Consider the following 16925-nt stretch of genomic DNA (forward strand, 5'->3'; position numbering starts at 1 on the left):
ACTACCTTCCAAGTTTTAGGACGGACGATTTCTCACAAAAGTCCGTTTGTCACAATAGCCCTCGCAGCCCAAGACTATCTAGAGGATTCGTCATGTTGTTGGTGGCAAAGATTCGATTCCCTAACATCTATCGATGTAGGCCACGCAGTGCGTCATAATATTATCCACATCATCTCATCAAGCTCTGCATCAGACGAGCTTCAGTACGGAGTAGGGGCGCAAACCCCCGTGTGACTGTTACACCACTGCCCTGCCGTGGACGTTGAGAAGACAGGGTCGGTTGCAGGTCTAGCAAGAAGGTTGGACCAGCAACAATCTTGCGTAGGGTGATCGGAACAATGTCGTGGAACCTAGGCATTTCGTCGAGTTCTAATGTCAACCATTTAGGAAACCACCAGGTACCCGCAAGCTCTGTTGTGTGATCAGCGACTCGCCCATATTTGGCCAAACGTTCTTCAGGACCTCGCACCGTGATACGCTTGCATGAAGCGCAGTTATTCCCCAGGTCTTCTAGACGGGATCGCAAACGGGTCCTGTTACAACTACTGCAGGCACCCCTTCAAGATGCAGCTGAACAGTAAATGTAAGCCAGGTGATGGTTCGATCAGGTTCAATGCGCAAGCTTCTCGAACTAGAAATCCTTTGGACTCTCACAGCAGACGAATCTGCTCGTCAGCACAATATTTCTCCGTCGCACAATTGGGGACACCTCAATTCCAGCGCTCCCGGCTGAAACGAGCATGTGACCAATTCGGATGAATTATTGAGATGACTATGGAGAATACTTAGTACTATGTACTCTCCCATAGCATATAGTTGCCGAGAATGGCATACAAGCACAACTGTGTGCAATTTTGACGATGCCTGACGTTAGTCTTCTCGGCAAGGCTGCTGAATTAAGCGGTGCTGCGACTTTTCAACTGAGATTCTTCGCCACACCACGAGACATTTTCTGGCAGGCTCCTCTGAGCCACCGTCGTTGCCTTGACGCGCCCACGGTAAGCTAGCCATTGCTCAAGCTGCTAGCAGCATCTTCAGGGAGACTCGAGCAATACCCAGTCACCGTCTTCGATCAGTGCGAGCAAGGGTGTGCGAAACCCAAGCGTCAGGGCGGGTAGTCTCATGCTTGTTATTCGGCTCATGGGTACCTTGAGAGTGAGTGAAGGACACATCTCTCCCGAGCAGAACTCGAATACCTGATTTTAGTATTCGAGTTCGCCATGTTTTTCTACCTTCCTGCGGGTCTACTGCGTGAGATGCAGTAGGCTCGGGATAGTTCGCAGCAAATAGGCTTTGTACGATCAAGCAACTCGGGCGCTCAGAGAAAAAGGCAGGATGAATTTGGCTCAAAAGGTAAGCCTCTCAAAGGGTCGAGACATCTCAGCTGCTAGATGCAAAGACTTTTCATACTATTCGCGTAGATTCACGAGCATCACTCCTTGGTCCGATTGCCCTGCTTGAGTCCTGCGCAGCTATTTCAGTTTGATATCTCCACCCTCGCCGACAATCTCGACGGATCTCCCGTGCTCGTCCAGACTTCTTCTGCCAGCTTCCAAGATAGCCGTGGTGTAGACAGTATTGGCCAGAGTAGGTAGCCCTCGTTTGTCCAAGTCCTCCAAACTGATCTTGCCTTCATTCACACCAGTCACGCCATCAATAAACTTCTCAAAACTCACGTATCCGTATCCCGACTGACCGTTAAAGTTCCCTTGTTCGTCCGGCGCATACCGCATGTAAAAGGGGTTATACCATTTCAGGGCGCTGCCGGAGATATCATTTTCGTCGACAACCTCGTAGCCACGCTTGGCCTGGTTGACATTGACCTCGCCCTTGGATGCAATGTAGTGGAAGTGCTGCTGCGAGTGGACTCCGGCGTTCATGGGCGCGGTCCAGCTGGCGGTGTAGATTCCAGTGGCGCGCTTGTTGTCGGTGCTTCGCGTCCAGTCCACGAGCAGAGTGATGGTGTCTTCTGTTCCCTTGACGCAGCCAACAGTCTCGGAAATCCCCACGCTGGCACTCGCCCGCACCGTCGCTGGGCGCCATGCTGAGTCTCGCACCAGCCACTCGCAGATGTCTACGTGGTGTGAGTTCAAATAATAGGAGATGTCGGACTCCTTTCCCGCCCACGCCTTGAACGTCTCCAGCTGCGACTTGGGCTGTGACATGTAGCTGTAGAAGTAGTTAAAATCTCCCAGGCTGCGAGATCGGAATTTGGCATCTTGATATGCAGGGTCGAATCGCTTGTGGTGTTCGATGTAGACGAAGACCTGATGCTTTTGAGCTAACTGCATGAGCTCGATATGATGGGAGAGGAGCTTCGTAGCTGGCTTGGTGATCATGACGTGAATATCGCGCTCAATCGCATATTTCGCAATGTCAAAGTGCGTGGAGTCCGGTGTGAATATGGTAATCGCGGAGCCTTTAGGAAGAGCATCGATAGCGGGTCTAAAGGCGTCCGGATCGGTCTGACTGTCTGACGGGAACGACTTGAATGAGACATCGAGACCATTGTAAGCCTCAGAGATATTCTTTTGTAAATGTTGTCGTATCGCGGGGAATTTCTTGCCCGACACTCCAACCATGGACAGATCTGATACCTTTCCTCGTCGGCGGAGGTCGAATACTGACGATGCGGGTTTTGTTAGTTTGATGAATACACCAGCCATTGCGCAGGCATTGACCAAGCCCAATTTGACTTCTCTCTGAGGTTTCGCCCACACTTTGCAAATGCAGCCCGTGGGAATTTCATATTTTCCTTGAGTGGAAGAAACAAATTTACTTACATGTCAAACCAACTACTCCAACCTTCTTGTCCGACGTCGATGCAGCGCCTGATACGAAACCGGTAGTGTACTCCCCCGTGCCAACCATCAGAACCGCCGGCGGTGCCATGGTGGTCGGCAATATTCAGGAGTATGTACTCGATCGGACACGTTTTATATCCTGTGGCTGTGGTATTTCCGAGTGGTAGAGACAGGGTTATTCAATTCTTGTGGTACAGGAGATAATTGGCAAGAATGCTGCCTCAGAAGGCATAGAATTCCAATATATCAGGGTCGGTACAGTGGAAAGAAGGCCGACTAAAGTGACGACTCCAACCTAAGACTCCAACAACCGGGTGGCCAGTCGAAGTGAACTGAATATTTATTTGCCCATCGACGGTCACAGAGCAGGCCCCCACAATGGATTTCGGATAGGTATTTACTCTGCGTCTGCCATTTCGGTAGGAAACATATCAAGGTTTCATTCACTTGTGCCACTGCATAGACACCAATTGAACAAATTTCAATTCCGCAATGCCATGATGCTGCTGTCGACAATCATCGTCGTTGCGTCCCCCACCCACTTCGACCCCCAAAGGCGCCAAGGAGTGGGGGTAGTGCCAGCTAAACCAATTTGGATGTCAAATCACGTGGCCCTACATATTTTCACTCCTCCTTTTCCACTGGGGTTCTTTCCTGCTCCAATTCTCTGTTCCGCCAGTATTGACTTCAAGAGGCCAAAACCACCTGAGAAACCTGATCAGATCTGGGCTTCAGATATCTATGCGGGCCTATCTATACCTACTAAAAGGTCTTGGCAAAGAAGTAACGCCACGTACTCCCAAATTCGTGCTGGCGCCGTTGGGATGATTCATCAATCTTGTTGATATTGAACTATCTCTTGGTAGGAACAGCGGAAGTATTCACGCACTTGACTAACCAGGTAAGGAGGTACCTACACTTTAGGCAAGGTACTCTCGAGTGCCGAGACTTTCTCGCGCGGCCTGGCCAAGCTGCTTCGAATTAGTGTGATTCTCCTGTGTGGTTCTCAAGCTTGAGTTTATGCATGTTGATTATCACTGACTGAACTGAACAACCCTCATTGTCAATCTTTCTATCTCTTCTTCAAGAAGAAAGGTACGGTTGGCAAGACGACTAGAGCGAAAAACCCTTGTCTCAGGAAATACCGGACGCGTGCTGTTGGACACACTCTGAAAGACAATATTTGCGACAAGCATCAAACACGCCTACCTTCGATCCACATCCAGCTCAAGGAGACACAGTAAACATGTAAAGGTCTGGGCCCACCCAAAGCTTATGCAATGAATGTTTAGAGTTATGATGGGCTGACCTGTGTGTCTAGCACGAATTGGCTGGGGCCATTCAGTTGATGATGCCAAAAATGTAAGATTCCGCGCAATTCTTCCCATAAGCGCACGATTTTATTATGGACTAACATAAATGCTACTGACCCTGAGGGTTGAATTTTTAATGGTCTGCTCGCATAGCTGTTGTTCGATATCGGCTGACACAGCTCAACACGCTGTGGCCCATCGTTGGTGGGTCGGGAAGTGTTTCCTGGCAAGCAAGAGGCTCCGTATCCATTTGATCAGCGTTCTAGTGGTAAGTCTTGCGGAGCCAGCTACCATAAACCTGGTTAAACTGTCCTGAAATGAGACTGCCATAACTGCCGAGAGAGAGGGCCAAGTCCAAACGGCTCCTTGTGTTCAAAGGAATCTCAGGAAAAGCCTTGGGTGATTGGTGATAGGGACGCAAGATATCTCAGCGAGGAGCAGAGCCCTGATTGTTTTGGTCAACTTCGACAAGGGAGACCTTGCATCGAAATCTGAAAGCTCATGCACCAAGCTTATTCCTCTCAGTGCCAATTCAACTCATGGCCATTCATGGATGGGAAGGTTTAGTCTACCGATCTCGTATTGACACAGATCGGACGTCGATATGGCTCTCATGCTAAGAACTCCATTATGAATGATGTTACGATTGTGGACGCCACATGTGGTCGAATTCCTGCTTCATTGATCTAGGTTGATGACAGAAGCTGTCTCAATGTAGAATCACTACACATTAAAGGAGTTCACAACTAGCCACACATTTCTGGAGACGGCAGCTTCGCGCAAGAAAGAATAAATCTGTCATCCAAGAATCTCTATCTTTACCGAGTATGCAAGTCTGCAGTCGCGGTATTCGCGGCCGCGGCGAACCCCGGGCTTTGATCGGTCCCCAGTTTACGCGGGGACGTCAAGATGACAAAATTGACTACATGTCCAAGTAGCTGGCTTAAGTACCTTTTTAGTCGGCGAGAGCAAGGCTGACTCCTTACAACTATTCTTAGAGCGGCATTATCAATTATCAAGATTCAGTTGAGGCCCGCCGGGACCGGGGGTCAGGGCATTAGCCTGGGTGGGTGATGTGAATACGCAGTGCGAGCAGCCGGACATATATCCACATTGGCGATAACCTCATGCATGGGCAGTCAGTTCACTACTGCTTGGTTAGCCTTGTCAACCTCATGGCGCTTAGCGAGAGGATCCTCGGTATAGCGGCAGCCTTTTGGAGCTCCGGCCCCGACCTGAACGGGATATACTAGGGCACCTTCCGTACTGGCATAGAGAGGCCTTTTGCTCAGAGGTTTGGGGCTCTGGAGCAAAAATGACCACCGGTCAATCTTCATGCTTACGGCGGCCCCTTTCAGGTTGAGATCATCTCGCTGAGTATTTGGGTCTAGAATCACGTTTCGAGAGAGACTTGGCCCCCATCTAACCAAATAGAACACTCTTAGCTACACTTACTCTTCTCGTATCGGGTAAATGATCCACGTTGTGACCAATTAAGGGGTGGCTTTCTCTTTGAAAGTGCGGTATTGGTAGTATGCCCCGGTGAGATCAGTCTCAGCGCGACGAAGAGATCTAAGGGCATTGTTTACTGTTACCACCATGCTCAATGAAAATGGAATGGTGGCGATGGATCCCACAACTGAGGTCGTGATGTCCACCTCATGACTAACTAATTTTGTTGGCCCGTGGAAGTACCGAGCTTTGGTTAGTGTCCTCTGATCATGCTAGGTTGATACGTGCCAGCGAATGACCACGGAACTCCATACATATAGCTGACCAAAGCGCGGTGTGGTAATACAATACCCGTACCTGAGTCAGATCTGCAAGAGGCCACATTTTCCCCTGAGCCCACATTATCAACGGCAAACGAGTTACAGTCTTGTTATCAACTGGGATCATGGTATTTGTAATATGCGGGCAGCTACTCTATTTCTCGCGCGTACGAGCGGGTGCCAATGGCGAACACACTGTGGCCTGATCTCACCACAAGGTCGCAGCGCGGGAGTGCAAGGCAGAGAGAGAGGCAAGGAGGAAGCTTGGCTAGTTCCTCTCATAATTCATTACTCATGAAACATGGGCGAAAATATAATAGGCTGTGGCGGACCTCTGGGTAGAAGTGGTAGAACACGGAGGACAATCTTCCTGGTCGGCCCAGCGTCCCTGCTAAGGGATTCAGACTTCGTAGCAGCTGAAAGCCGTTGGTGCGGTTAAGACGCCACAAGCATGGGGTATCCTTGACATTGAGCTGTAGCAAATGAGAGACGGTTGTCATATTCCTATCTAGCTCTAGCGTGAATTTAGCGCAATATGACCGAGCTTAGATAATGGGACATGAACATAGCATTGTTTCTCGGCGGGCCACCACCACCCAAGAAAACCGCGGCGCGTTATGTGATGTCAATCCCGATCAAATGGGAGTGCTCAGGTTATTCGCATGGTGGCTACTCCGGTATGTGGGTAACAGTGCATCGTGCTGAGTCGGGGCACAGTTTCAGGAGGGCATTGCTCAAAGTCGGTTAGGATTGAAGGAGCCCCATGGTCTCGGTGAGATACCTTAGTGGCGAGGCCATAAGTTTGCAACTGCGGAACAACCTATATGACTCCCGTCAGGCAATGATCGGTGATATCAAAATTTTATAAAGCACAAAATATCAAGGTCTTTTTGATTTCAGATGCTCAAAGGGTGATACGACACTGACGTGCCCTACCCACCTAACAATTCTCGCCAAGCACCGCAGCAGTATACAACGATAAAATGCCAATTGGGAGGCCAAGACTGCCAGGGACAGAGGCAGAGAGGGTAGAGGCTCGAAGGGCAAAGGTCAGAGCCAATGTCCAAGCTTTTAGAAGGCGACAGAAGGAGAAAAAGCTCGCCGAAGACAGTGCAAGCCCTGAATCAGGGAAGGAATCAACCCCACCAATGCTCATTCCTCGTTCTCAATCTTCATCGCCATTGCCTCCTCTGACCAACCTATCACTTGAAGAAAGTCAGTCCCTGGACTCAAGTGATGTTGAGTTCAAAAATGACCCGAAATCGTGGCTCTGGGCCATTGATTCTGAGATGGGACTGAGCATCAGCGGCACATCCTATGAGGATGAGTTCCTGACCGCATTGCCTAGAAAATACCAGGCATCAAAGTCGATCTCTGAGCAAATGCACTGTGCCCCGAGTAAAACACTTACGATCTGCTGTTCCACTTGGAGCACTTCAGCAACTCTGAGAATAGGAAGTTGTGAGACAGACGTATTGATGGAGGCATTAGCCGCAGCATCTTTGGCCATTATCGGAAGGGAGGGGCGAGATGAGGAGATGGCGCTTCAAGCCGCCTATGTTCAGAGTCGAGCGCTGAGAAGGCTGAGAAATTCAATCACTCAATATGAAGAGGGAGATGGAAGTGTTGATCCGATAATACTCTCTTTGACAGCACTCACATGTGCCATGTCTGAGCTGATTGCAAATCAATCGTGGACCAACTTTAACAGGCATCTGCTTGGAGTTGGGGCTTTGATGTTTCACAGAGGCCCGGAAGCACTTGACAAGCAGTCAACCCGAGAGCATTTTTATGGATATCGTGCCGTACAGACCCCCTTCCTCTTCATGGACCGCCAATGGGCTTTTTTGTCCGACCCTGAATGGATTCAAGTCCCGTGGAAGAAAAACCTCGAGGCAGCTCAACAGCCTTTGCACTCAATGCTCGATATCGCACTGTATATATTGCCAGAAATCGTCCAACAAGACATGACAAAGAAATGGAGGCCCTCAATTTTGAGGGAGCGTCTTCAAAAGGCTTGGAATGCTGTGGCAGAATTAGACAGCTGGGAACGAAGTTTGAGATCACAGCATCGAAGCGGCTTATACAACAAAAAACACGCGCTCTGGGAGGGATTGGAGGAGGCCGCATTTGATTTTACCTCGTTATGCTCAGCCATCGCCTTCACAATGTACACAGCCGTGAGAATCCACGTTGCGAATTTGATTGCCAGCATCTCGGACGATCTCCTCTTACGGGATCCTCAGACAGACGTACGTCCCCAGGCGGCTATGCTGGAGGCGTTCCGCTGGGCTCGAATCGCATGCCAATGTCTCGAATTCTTCCACACCGGCAAACCTAAGGTCAGTGGACGCATCATCACTCTATGGCCACTGGAAGCAGCCTGGGAGCTCTTTTCTCGATTACAGGCAGACAAGTTTATAGAGGCGTCGAAAGAGATGGCGTGGTGTCAACGAACAGCAGAGAGGCTTTCCTCAACGGGGGTACCTCCGTTTCGGTGGAGATGATGGAGAACTCTGAGATTGGCTCAAACGGATGGAACGAGGCTGTGTTCTTGATACGCGACAGGATGTAGCTCGTTCGATTTGAGCATGATTGGGCCATTAGAGAGACGGTGCTGGACACAGCCTCATTTCAGGGTTTCTTGGGCCTAGGAACCTGTTCTGCTCACCTGGCGCAGCATTGGTCCAAGACCCTACTGGAAGGTGTTGACAGCGAACTTCGGCATATGTTGGCGATGGATAAGCACTTGTGAAACCGAAATGAGCATCTCAAGGCAGCCGAGAGGCCGAGGCAAAACAGACTGTGACCTGAAAAGGTGGAAAGGATGAACACAGCCTCAAAAGGAAGAGATCTTAATGATGCACACAATCTCAAGGGGTAGCTTTTGATGACACTTATCCGCTTGCCACCGCAAGTCCATGGAGGTGATGCGGAGCACTTTCCCGATGAATGGGGATGATTTGAATGCACATGGTGTTTCGAGGAGTGGATGATTGATATGGTTGAGACGATCATCGGGTGGGATCGAGAAACTTTCACGGACCTCCAAAGCTTGATAGTGGAATAGCTGCTCCGCCACGGTGGTGGCAAAATAAAGTGTCTGACGCATGGGTCGTATGAAGGAAGAACGGCATAAATTGCAGGGACCTTGGGCAATAATAGAATTGTCAGACGAAATATATTTGGAGGCCATTGGGCATCACGTGACAATACTGTGGCTGCCGCGCTGTGGCTGGAAAGCCTGTGTGGCTGGGAATGTGACTGCGGTGCCTCCGAGTAAGACCATCAACTTGTGCCAAAATCACCCACTCATATCCTCATTGCTCTCGCAGCTATACACCAGAAGGAGCTCAGGCGGCAGTGGTTATAGAGTCTAGGCTTTTGGCCTCCCCAGCTGACATGGTACTTTCCACCGGAGCCGTGGCCTCACCATGCTCGCTGTAGGCTGCCCAAAGAATTCCGACAGACTCTGATCTGCAATGACGCAGGTCAAGAAAAACAAGACGAGGCCAAGATCAAATTTCACTGCTGGCCAAGCTGGGCTCCGTCTTGGGCGAATCTCACGTCGCTAGAGAAACGGTCTAGTCGACGTTAGTTCCGATGTTTGGGACAGTCCTGAGCTTGATCGAGTCTATCTTATGGTAAGGGACAGACAACTGGCGGTGCTTGGAAATCAGCAACATGTTCTCGTGGGAAGTAAGACTCAGTTATGTTGGGTTCTAGCCAAGAAACTGGATAGGGGCAAGGTTGATGTAATTGGCTGGGCTGGTGGGCCAGCAAGTGATTATGTCCATGGTATATCCCATCTCGAGGATATGCATTACTATGGTTACTCTGTGACCAGACAGCTCATGAAACAGTATCAACCCTCAAGAAATCTCAACTTTCCATCTCAAGAAAACAGGGCGTCTTCTCAAACAGCCTGGGTCTAACGCCGAGTGACAATTCGTGTTGTGCGATCCGGGTATCCTATTCGCTGTGGGCCCGGTTGCCCAGAAGATGCCTACTTGCACAGCCCCCCTTGAGCATCTTGGCCAGAACCCTCCTATGGCTCCGAACAACGCCTCTGAGGTCCGCGTTTGCATGCCAGTGTTTTGCCTGCCCAATTCCTCAATAAAAAACTCCTGAAGGCAAACAATTGTACTATCGTCATCGTCTCGTGTAGCCGCCCTGGTTATATTGTTCAGTTGCCTTGTTGTCTTCAGCTACTCACCCCGTCCTTGAACATCATCGAGCATATCTGTTAGGACAAGCCTCTTGCAACTCAGCACGGCCACAGCATAGCTATAGACGGATTATGGTCAACACCTGCCTCGAACTTCAAAAGACAACTCCTAGGGTAGGCATCTATAGGAGCATAGCCCGCAATGGCTGGACCTTCATCATCCGGCCCACAGGCGCCAAAGATAACTCTTGATACTTCAGTAAGTCACAACAATCTGAAACCTTTGCCGGGGATATTTTCGACATCACTAACACAATGCAGAATTTAACAGAGCAGCCGGAGTCATCAATATCACCAATATCACCTACCCACAGGAGAGGGCCTAGTGTGTCAACGCCGCCTTCAACCGCGATAGATGACGGCTCATACTTATCGCCAACTACTCCTGATCGGAAACATGCATTTGATGGATCCACCCTCAATTCCAGATCTGGTTCTCTACAGTCCAACGATCCAGCAAATCGACTCCGGTCAAATTCAGGGCTTTCGGCCGCTTCTAGTGTCACCGTCCATTCGAAAAGCAGTCTAGACTACGAGTCGACAGAAGATGCCTTGCATCCCGACAAAGGTAACGAAAAGGATTTCCAGGTCGACAACAATCCTTTCGCCTTTTCCCCGGGAATGCTGAACAAGCTTTTAAATCCGAAATCTCTATCAGCTTTCAAAGCAATGGGCGGTCTTCGGGGCCTCGAGAAGGGCCTACGAACAAGTCTAACCGCTGGTTTGTCGCAAGATGAGGCTCGCCTTGATGGCCAAGTGACTTTCGACGACGCGACAAGCGCTGCGTCCGAAAAAGATGCTTTTTCAAATGTTCCTCTTGCTCGACATGCCTCGAATGCATCCGTGCGCGAGGTCAAAGACCAATTCGAAGATCGACTTCGCGTTTTCCGAGATAATCGATTGCCAGAGCGAAAGCCTGATGGGATCTTGGTTCTCATCTGGAGAGCCTACAACGATAAAATCCTCATTCTCTTGACCATCGCAGCCGTCATATCTTTGGCTCTGGGCATCTATGAAAGCGTTTCCGGTGAATCTGGTGTCGACTGGGTCGAAGGCGTTGCCATTTGTGTCGCTATTATCATCGTTGTTACTGTTGGAGCAGCAAACGACTGGCAGAAAGAGCGACAATTCGTCAAGCTCAACAAGCGTGTAAGTCTATCTATTTATCTTTTTGCTTTGTGATCTATTGAAAACTGACAAATCACTATAGAAAGATGATCGCGAGGTCAAGGTCATTCGATCCGGTAAATCCATCATGATCTCAGTCCATGACATCACAGTCGGCGATGTTCTCCATCTCGAACCTGGTGATGCCATTCCAGCTGACGGCATCTTTATCACTGGTCACGGGGTGAAATGTGACGAATCATCCGCTACCGGTGAATCTGACCAGATGAAGAAGGCTCCCGGAGACGAAGTCTGGCAGCGAATCCAGGATGGCACAGCGACCGCTAAGCTAGATCCATTCATCATCAGCGGTTCCAAGGTCCTCGAAGGTGTCGGCACGTATCTAGTCACCAGCGTTGGCGTCAACAGCTCTTACGGCAAGATTTTGATGAGTCTCCAGACAGACAACGACCCTACACCGCTACAAGTCAAACTTGGAAAGCTCGCAAACTGGATCGGTGGACTGGGCTCAGGAGCTGCCATTCTCCTCTTCTTCGTTCTCTTGTTCAAATTCGTCGGCCATCTATCCAACGATCCACGTCCTGGTCCTGAGAAAGCCCAGGAGTTCTTGGATATCCTGATTGTTGCCATCACCGTCATCGTCGTCGCGGTGCCTGAGGGTCTACCTTTGGCTGTCACGTTGGCTCTCGCCTTTGCCACAACTCGAATGCTCAAAGAGAACAACCTAGTGCGCGAGCTTCGCGCGTGCGAGACCATGGGTAACGCTACCACAATTTGCTCTGATAAGACCGGAACTCTTACGCAAAATAAGATGACCGTGGTCGCTGGGACGATTGGTTCGAATGAGAAATTTGCCTCTACACATTCAGATGGAGATTCAAAGGTTATGCCACCTGCGACGATGTTCCAGAAGCTTAGCGCTGAAGTGAAAGAACTATTCCGACTCTCCTTCACACTGAACAGCACTGCGTTTGCCGGCGAGGAGAATGGGGTGCCAACATTTATTGGCTCTAAGACTGAAGTTGCACTGCTCACACTCGCGAAGGAGCACCTCGGCCTAGATAACCTGGCCGCGGAACGCTCTAGCTATAAGGTCAAGCAGCTCATTCCATTCGATTCTGGCCGAAAATGTATGGGGATTGTGATCAAACGGCGTGGCGGTTACCGCCTTTTGGTCAAAGGTGCAGCAGAGATCATGTTGGCCAATGCCACCAAGACAATCTCCAACATCTATGAAAAGCAATTCCATCTGGATGACCTTACTGCCGAGGACAAGGAGAATGCTGCAGCGATCATTGAGGAGTACGCGAAGCACTCGCTGCGCACCATCGGTATTCTCTACAAAGACTTCCCGCAGTGGCCACCCGCAGGCGCGAAGACTTTGGAGGAAGACCCCAAGATGGCAGAGTTCGCCGACATTTTCCACGAAATGACATGGGTTGGCGTTGTTGGTATCCACGATCCTCTTCGAGATGGTGTCATTGAAGCAGTTCAACAATGTCAGCATTCCGGTGTGGTGGTCCGCATGGTCACCGGTGACAACGTTACCACTGCTCGCGCCATCGCCACCGACTGCGGCATCCTCCGGAAAGACGAAGAAGGCATTGTCATGGAAGGGCCTAAATTCCGCCAATTATCTAACGAGGAGATGGACAGCATCCTGCCCAAGTTGCGTGTCTTGGCTCGGTCGTCGCCAGAAGATAAGCGAATCTTGGTCGGCCGCCTCAAGCACCTCGGTGAAACTGTCGCTGTCACTGGCGACGGAACTAACGATGGCCCTGCACTGAAGATGGCAGATGTCGGATTCAGTATGGGCATCGCAGGTACAGAAGTTGCAAAGGAGGCCTCATCAATCATCCTTCTCGATGACAACTTCTCCTCGACCATTACTGCTCTCATGTGGGGACGAGCCGTCAACGACGCAGTCAAGAAATTCTTGCAATTCCAGATCACCGTCAACATCACTGCTGTGGTCTTGACGTTCGTCTCTGCCGTTTCCAACGACTCGAACCACTCGGTCCTCACCGCCGTGCAGCTCCTTTGGGTCAATCTCATCATGGATACCCTTGCTGCGTTGGCGCTCGCCACCGACGCCCCGACAAAGAAGATCCTCGACCGTCCACCACAGCCCAAGTCGGAAGCGCTCATCACAATCAACATGTGGAAGATGATCATCGGCCAAGCCATTTACCAATTGGTGGTCACCTTCACGCTCTACTTTGCAGGCATGCGTATCCTCAACTATGAGCCCACCCAGCAGACGGAACTCAACACGATCGTCTTCAACACGTTCGTCTGGATGCAAATCTTCAATGAATTCAACAACCGCCGCTTGGACAACAAGTTCAACATCTTTGAAGGCATCCACAAGAATTTCTGGTTCCAGGGCATCAACTGCATCATGGTTGGCGGACAGATCATGATCATCTTCATCGGTGGCCGCGCTTTCAGCATTACCCGCCTCAACGGACCTCAGTGGGCGATTTCTCTCTTGTGTGCCGTGCCCTGTCTCCTGTGGGCTGTGTTGGTGCGGCTGTTCCCCGATGCTTGGTTCGCTGTTTTCTTTAACGCCGCTGTTGCAGCATTGACATTTGTTCTCCGTCCCGTCTGGAAGGTCCTCCATATCGTCTTCCATCCTATCGCACAGATGTTCCGCGCGATTTCTCGAGTCACGAAGCGCGCTTTTGGCAAGAAGAAGACCGAGGAAGAACCAGAGCCGGTCGACGAAGAACGCCCCTCGACTACTACTAGCTATCCTGGATCTCGACCCAAGACCATGGAAGACGAGACTGGTTCGCAGTCTACACCGGCTCTCACATCCACAGGCTCGAACGATGGTAGTCCCGAGAAGGAGCGAACACCCCTCAACGAAATGCCACTGCCGTCCGTGTCTATCACGGCACCGAAGTGAGTAAATAGACAATACTGATGTGATTTTCGCAAATCCATCGCACGTTTTAATAACCCGGACGCAAGACCCTCAACAGACATCGCGGCAGCTACTTGCGCCGACACCACAGCGTGGCAGGCAATCCAACCAGGATCACAGTCTTGGTGAAGTCTCATCCAGCGCCGAGTCCAGCGCCGGATCTCTGACCGAGCCATCCGATGTCTTGTATCGGCTCTGCAATCATGCCGCGGGCTATGCGCTGTACCCATGCAAACACGAAAGAAGTAGTGCGAAAATACCCTCGGTCGAAACAACTAGAGCGGTGTTTTCCATCCATGAAATGCTCCAACATGACCACATCTGGTTTATTTGCTTTTATCTGCCCCTGTGCTCTCTCTCTCTCTCTCTCTTACTCTCGACGATGATAAACTTTCACGACCACAAATATATCTGATCTTAGACTCGTGGGAATCCGGGGAGTTGGACGACTGTACCTTTTAGGCGGCAGGAAGTGTTTTTCTTTTGGGTGGAACCGGCGTTTTCCAGAGATTTGGCGCAAGATGAACATGTTTATCTATATCATCTCTACACAGTGGTTTTGTGTCAAAAGGTTCGGGATTTTTCTAAGAAAATGGAAGGGTAGCGACAAAGGAATAAAAGGTCATCAGGAATTGGGAAAGTGGGTATATTTTGATATGTTCAAGCGATGAAGTATTTGATTGCTTGGTACGAAAATTGGCGAGAGCTGCAGTATTGCGCTCCATCAATCCGTTAGGTATCTATCTGAGTTAATTCCAGATAGTTAGCCATTTAGCTACGTTTGCCGATCGAAAGATTGACTGAACAGAAAAAACAATTCAAAACCAAGGTATTGCTTCCTGTGGACTGCTTGCTTCTCCTCCCTCGAGTAATATCTCAAAGTCCGTCGCAAATTGCGTTTTGTCTTTACAGCTACCCAGCAGTAGAAGGAGCGTTTTACAGATGCTTGGATGTTCAGGCAGTCAGAGAGCGAGGTGACCTTAAAAAGTCCAAGGTTACGTGAGATGGAGGAGTGGTTTGGCAGGAGATATCTTTTGAATATTAAAATGTAGTTCCGCGTAACTGTAACACGATCCAATTGTCCGTTCTTTCGCGAAGCCGCCTCTGTGCAACGATCCTGATGCTGATACAGACCCGGGTTTTCCCTCATTTCGCGAGAGTGATGTAGATACAGATGGGCGCAATAGAAGGGCTCACTTATCAGGGTCAGCACACCATGCATTTTCTTTTCCAAGGCACTTTTCAGAACACAAGACCCTCGTAAAAGGAACGTAGCCGCTCCATGTCGAACCTAAGTGGTCGCCATTTAAAGGGCACCACCATTCAATCCACTGTTTTCCAGCAAGTACTAATGGCCGGTGGCATCTTGTACACCGTCGGCTCGGTTGAGTTTTGAGTAGTGAAAGGTCTTCCAATACGCTTTTCGGTGCATCAGCCGGCATCAGGTCGCTGAAATCGATCTGTGAGAAAGGATCAAGCTGTGACAACTTTCGCAGTGCTAGTTCTCTGAGAGAAGGCATGCCTAGAGTATCAGCAAAGCGACTATTATTGAAGATGGGCTCAGAGCCAAGAACTGAAACCTGCCGACGGCAAAGTACGGAAATGGCCATGGGTTTCTTTAGTGGCATCTCAAATTCCTCACGATATGTGGGATCAATCCCCAGCTCCACCTGTGGGAGCCTTATGAAAGGGTTGGGGTCAGAGTAGAGTGTTCTCAGGCTGTGAGACCTAACGAGCTCAACTAACTCAAAAGGTAGCTCTTGCAATTGGTTTCCACCAACATTCAATGACTCAAGATTCACAAGCTCTCTAATGGTAGAAGGGATTGATGTGAGGTTGTTCTGCCGAAGAGATAAAACGCGGAGATTGTTAAGATCCAGTATTGGTGTTGGGAACTGGACGAAAAGATTATTAGCCAGGTAAAGACGGAGTTTTGCTTCCAAGTCAGTGCCCATGTCAAGCATTCCGGGAACTATCTCGGCTTGCTTGCTGAGTGTTTTCAATGAAGATAACTCGGAAGGCAGACTGGATAAAGACATGGCACTATGCTTCACCATCAGATATCAATGTATCGTGTTGAGGTTGGGGCTGCTCACGAAAGATCGACATCTTCTTTGCCACGGTCAAGGGCGTGCTGTACAACCTGACAAACCGCATCATATTCTCTGGATGCGACAGGAATCATTGGCCTCGATGCAGCCTTGGCCTTAGTGGTAGTCTCGACAGACTCAGTAGCGAATAACTGGGAAGCGCGAGAATACTGGTTCTTTTCTTGTTGGTCGCGCAACAACTCATCCTCTAGTCCGAAAGAATCGCTCGACAGAGCCTCGTCGCTGGTCTCGCTTCCCATGAAGACGCCTGAATCAAAATTCCGTCTAAACTCACGTTTCTTCGGATTGCTCATCTTGACGCGTTGATTGTCCCACCATGAGCCTTGATAGGTCTTTTTTTTGCGTTTTCCAGAGAGATAATTCTCAGCGTCCGGAGCATGCTCATCGCTTGAGAAGAGAGCGGGATCACTCGATGTGATCGTATCATCGTCATAATCGGTATGGGTTCGTTTACGAGTAAGGAGAATGGTCTGCGAACGTGGTAATCTTGGTGCAGTCTCGTGGGTTGAGGAATGAAGTGGAGGGAGTTCGACGTCATCCATTGTGGGAAGGGGAGGAACTTTATGAACCGACAACCAACGGCGTGGTGGTTCAGAGTTTTGCATGTATGGAGGAGAGTGAAGCGAGTGCCATGGCGAGT

General features: G+C 49.9%; 4 protein-coding genes across 4 annotated transcripts; 2 read left to right on the forward strand and 2 right to left on the reverse strand.

Annotated features, from left to right (window-relative positions):
* Positions 1-1472: 1472 nt before the first annotated feature.
* A1O9_06482 (oxidoreductase) lies at positions 1473-2892 on the reverse strand (the record flags this gene model as incomplete). Its single annotated transcript, XM_013405692.1, has 2 exons — positions 1473-2623; positions 2784-2892. The coding sequence occupies 2 exons, from the start codon at positions 2890-2892 to the stop codon at positions 1473-1475; spliced, it is 1260 nt and encodes a 419-aa protein (XP_013261146.1).
* A 3980-nt stretch (positions 2893-6872) lies between these two features.
* On the forward strand, positions 6873-8396 carry A1O9_06483 (uncharacterized protein; the record flags this gene model as incomplete). Its single annotated transcript, XM_013405693.1, has 1 exon — positions 6873-8396. The coding sequence occupies one exon, from the start codon at positions 6873-6875 to the stop codon at positions 8394-8396; it is 1524 nt and encodes a 507-aa protein (XP_013261147.1).
* Positions 8397-10372: 1976 nt separating this feature from the next.
* Positions 10373-14156, forward strand: A1O9_06484 (Ca2+-transporting ATPase; the record flags this gene model as incomplete). Its single annotated transcript, XM_013405694.1, has 2 exons — positions 10373-11266; positions 11328-14156. 2 exons carry the CDS (start codon positions 10373-10375, stop codon positions 14154-14156), a joined length of 3723 nt encoding a protein of 1240 aa, XP_013261148.1.
* A 2110-nt stretch (positions 14157-16266) lies between these two features.
* On the reverse strand, positions 16267-16827 carry A1O9_06485 (uncharacterized protein; the record flags this gene model as incomplete). The annotated part of the gene is made up of 1 exon (XM_013405695.1): positions 16267-16827. The coding sequence occupies one exon, from the start codon at positions 16825-16827 to the stop codon at positions 16267-16269; it is 561 nt and encodes a 186-aa protein (XP_013261149.1).
* Positions 16828-16925: the final 98 nt, after the last annotated feature.

The sequence above is a fragment of the Exophiala aquamarina genome (genome assembly GCF_000709125.1).
Source record: "Exophiala aquamarina CBS 119918 chromosome Unknown aczIA-supercont1.4, whole genome shotgun sequence".
NCBI lineage: Eukaryota > Fungi > Ascomycota > Eurotiomycetes > Chaetothyriales > Herpotrichiellaceae > Exophiala > Exophiala aquamarina.